Source organism: Sphaeroforma arctica, assembly GCF_001186125.1.
Source record: "Sphaeroforma arctica JP610 unplaced genomic scaffold supercont1.865, whole genome shotgun sequence".
Taxonomy (NCBI): Eukaryota; class Ichthyosporea; order Ichthyophonida; genus Sphaeroforma; species Sphaeroforma arctica.
This window is the reverse complement of record NW_014039693.1, coordinates 7,029-10,355: the sequence shown is the minus strand read 5'-3', so window position 1 is coordinate 10,355 and position 3,327 is coordinate 7,029. Positions and strand designations below refer to the sequence as shown.

The following is a 3,327-nucleotide window of genomic DNA, read 5'->3' as shown; positions in this document are numbered from 1 at the left end:
TAAAGTGACGCTATATTATTACGGACTAATTTCACGCTAGCTGCAGTTGTAAAAATTGTGGCCGCAAAATGACGCTCAGTTCAAAGCTTTCAAAGTGTGGCTAGAGCAGCTACAGTTCAAGCCTTTGATGTCACCGTTTAAGTTTCCCTGGAATTGTAATGTCGACTGCAGGAGATTTCTGCCGCGTTGTTACTTTTTGCATTCATTTATAGAGCTCAAGTTGTTTATAGATACTGCATACATACTTCAAGTCAACACCTACTACATAGTACATACTATTTACTAACTCACTGCATAGTGCATAAGGCATACGCCATAGGCCATACTAGCTGGTCTTAATATGTACTTCAACTCATCAACTGGCGTTCCAACAATTTATTGGGCAATCAAAGCAATAGGAAAGGCATTGCTCATTTACACTCCGTTACTCTGTTTCCAATTTTTCGCCCTATCATTATCAACTGTCAGTCTGTCACCTGTGGTGTACGATAAATTCTGGACTGTCGATTTGCCGATTTCAGGATTTCTAAATTCTGAATTGGAGGTGCGAAGCGAAATAGACTAAATATTGTGATTGCTGATTCACTGATTCATGATTCGTGGAAGCCGAAAAGCAGTATCAGAAGCACATTCACAATTTCGCACGCTACTATAGCCTACTAGAGAGCTGGTGTTTTTTTGTATTATGCTTTGTTGAAAATTAAAAACCATGACATCTCTTCTAGTAATAAACTACAAAAGTCAAAATGACCGTCGTCGAGAGTGACGAGACATGTCGCCAAGAATGTCGTTCATAAAAGAGATTGGGCAGATTGAGGGATAGAAAAAGACATAGTGTCGCGACATGTATTTGTCTGAAACTGTCGCATCATATTCACTTGTTCAGGGCAGCATGTTTATGGTTTTGTTTGCTTGTTTCAAACTTCAATTTGGGTTCATTTAAGAGTTTCAGTTCAAATCACTGACGAGTACAAACTGCATTGCCTATCGGTTGCCAGTTGTTACGGTTCACATCACTCTTCAGAGAACGACATTGCACTAAAACCCCTTTGAAGAATCGGAATGTCTTATCAGTAAATTTCGGTATTATTGCATGCCACAGAAATATATGAAAAATACCACTGCTACCAACAGAAACGTCTGTGCTGTGAAGCATGAGCCGTGTTGAAGGAAACAGGCCTGCCAGTTGGATATCATTCACTATTCGCTGTCCGCAATCTAGTGATGACATTTTTTTAATGATCCCGATATACGTTGAGCCATTTATTATCGGTGATTCAACGAACTTGTATTTTGGCGTCAAATATTTCTTGTCTATTTACACAAAGCTGTTAATTTTTAAGACACTGATCCAAAGCGATCTATATATAACGAGGACAAGCTCAAATAAAGGTTCAGACTGTAGCAAATAGAAAGTACAGTATGACACGAATGTTGCTGTTGATTGGTGTGTATGCCTACATTTTTCTGATTGTGAGTGCAAACGTTTGCACTTACAAGGGAGAATGGGTTGCAGGAGCGATTGGACAAGATGCTGATAAGGCTCTCGAACAAGTGTATGAAACAGTGTTCATGGCGGAAGACAGCGTAAACCAGTGTATTAGCGACACGGTATCGAATGGGTTCGCCGGCCTGTACGCGCAAAATCAAGATGGAAAGATGAAGTGCACTTTCTTTAGCGATGAAAATTTCATTCCTCAGGCCTCTCTAGATGCTTTGCCACGCATTCATCCTGAAGATCTTAGAGCGCAGACTGGTATAGTTTCTTATATTCTGACGCCTCTTTCGGGTCTTTGGTTAGACGGGCAGCTGGGTTATTATAGTAATCGTATCCATAGCGAGTTATGGCATGATTTATTCATGACTGAAGGCGGTCAAGCGAGCTGCATCTATAGGGCTAATGAGAGGGGCGCTGATGGTTTTTATGCAGTTAATCAGGGAGGTAAACAGGCTTGCTACTTTTTCAAGTGGGAAGGCATGAGACCCTTAAATGAAATTAGTACCTTCCCGGTCGTGGCAGAAGCAGACCTAACAAAACGTACAAAGTTGACATCATACATCATGCCAGATCCTGGTTGCGTGGGCGTGGAATACTCTGAACTTCTAGTCGAGAGCCGTAGTGCTGAGGATGAATGCCTTGCTGACCTGTTCAATAGTGCAGAGAGCTTAAGCACATGCACAGTTGACAAAACACAACTTACAACAGATTTGCAGATTTGCACAACATCATCCGATGCATGCGTTGCGGATAAAGCGACGTGCGACGGAAGTCTGCAGACATGTTTGACAAATAAAGCAGCAATCAGTAGCCAGCTAACAACCTGCCAGGTGCTCACAGCAAATTTAACCACATCGTTTAACGCATGCGAAGCAAGCAACGGAGTCTTAGAGCAGTCAGTGGCGGATATTTCGGGCCAATTGGCAACTTGTATCACAACCTTATTGGATAGCACAACGGACCATGACGAATGCACAGATGCGCTGAGTGTTTGTTCCACTGCATCCGCTAATTGCACTATGAATCTGATGAGTCTAACAACTACACTTGACACATGCTTGGCCGATAAGACGAGCCAGGCTAATGTGTTGGCGCAATGTAACACAGATTTTCAAAGCAAGGTTGCTGAGAGTGCTACTCTAGCTGCAAGTCTTCATATGTGTGACAGTGAACGAAGTACGCTACAACTGTCACTCACAGCATCGCAGACGGAAGGCCAAACTTGCGCCGCCAGTTTGACTACCTGCGAGTCAGACTTGTTCACCTGTAATGCGGAGCACGAGGTTTGTAAATCCGCTATGGCTCAGCGAGTGGACCTTCTGGATGAGTTTAAAGAATGGGACAAGCGCACGGATGCATGGAATGTCGAAGCAGAAGAGCTTAACGCCAAGATTGAGGTCCTTACCGATCAATTGGCTAAGGCGAGTGAGCAAGTGGATGCCTGTGCCTGTGCAACGGAGGCTCTTGTAGAAGATATGGCTTTGGGTTGTAATGCTGCATTGCGTAAAGAAAGGGTTGGCAGAAAGGTGGAGGTCTGTTATGTTGACAATTATAACAAGTGCCCATTCGCTCTTGAGTCCAACATATATGATACCTTGGGCTTTGTTGTATGTTCTCGGTCTGCTACAGAATAGCAACCACCTGTTGGAGAATAACCGATGGTCGGAGGGGACCCAACCGCAGGAGATTATCATTGTAATTCTGACAATCTAATTGGAGCAACCGAATGGTTGGCGAATTTTGATGGCAGTGGATCGACAGAGCTAATGCATGCAACAAACCCGTGAAACTATGTTGACCGCACTCGCATTAAAAAAAATTAAAGCGTC

The 3,327-nt window shown here is 43.2% G+C and overlaps 1 protein-coding gene across 1 annotated transcript; it reads left to right on the top strand.

Annotated features, from left to right (window-relative positions):
• Positions 1-1,572: 1,572 nt before the first annotated feature.
• SARC_08981 (hypothetical protein) lies at positions 1,573-3,211 on the top strand (the record flags this gene model as incomplete). Its single annotated transcript, XM_014297020.1, has 2 exons — positions 1,573-3,030; positions 3,128-3,211. 2 exons carry the CDS (start codon positions 1,573-1,575, stop codon positions 3,209-3,211), a joined length of 1,542 nt encoding a protein of 513 aa, XP_014152495.1.
• Positions 3,212-3,327: the final 116 nt, after the last annotated feature.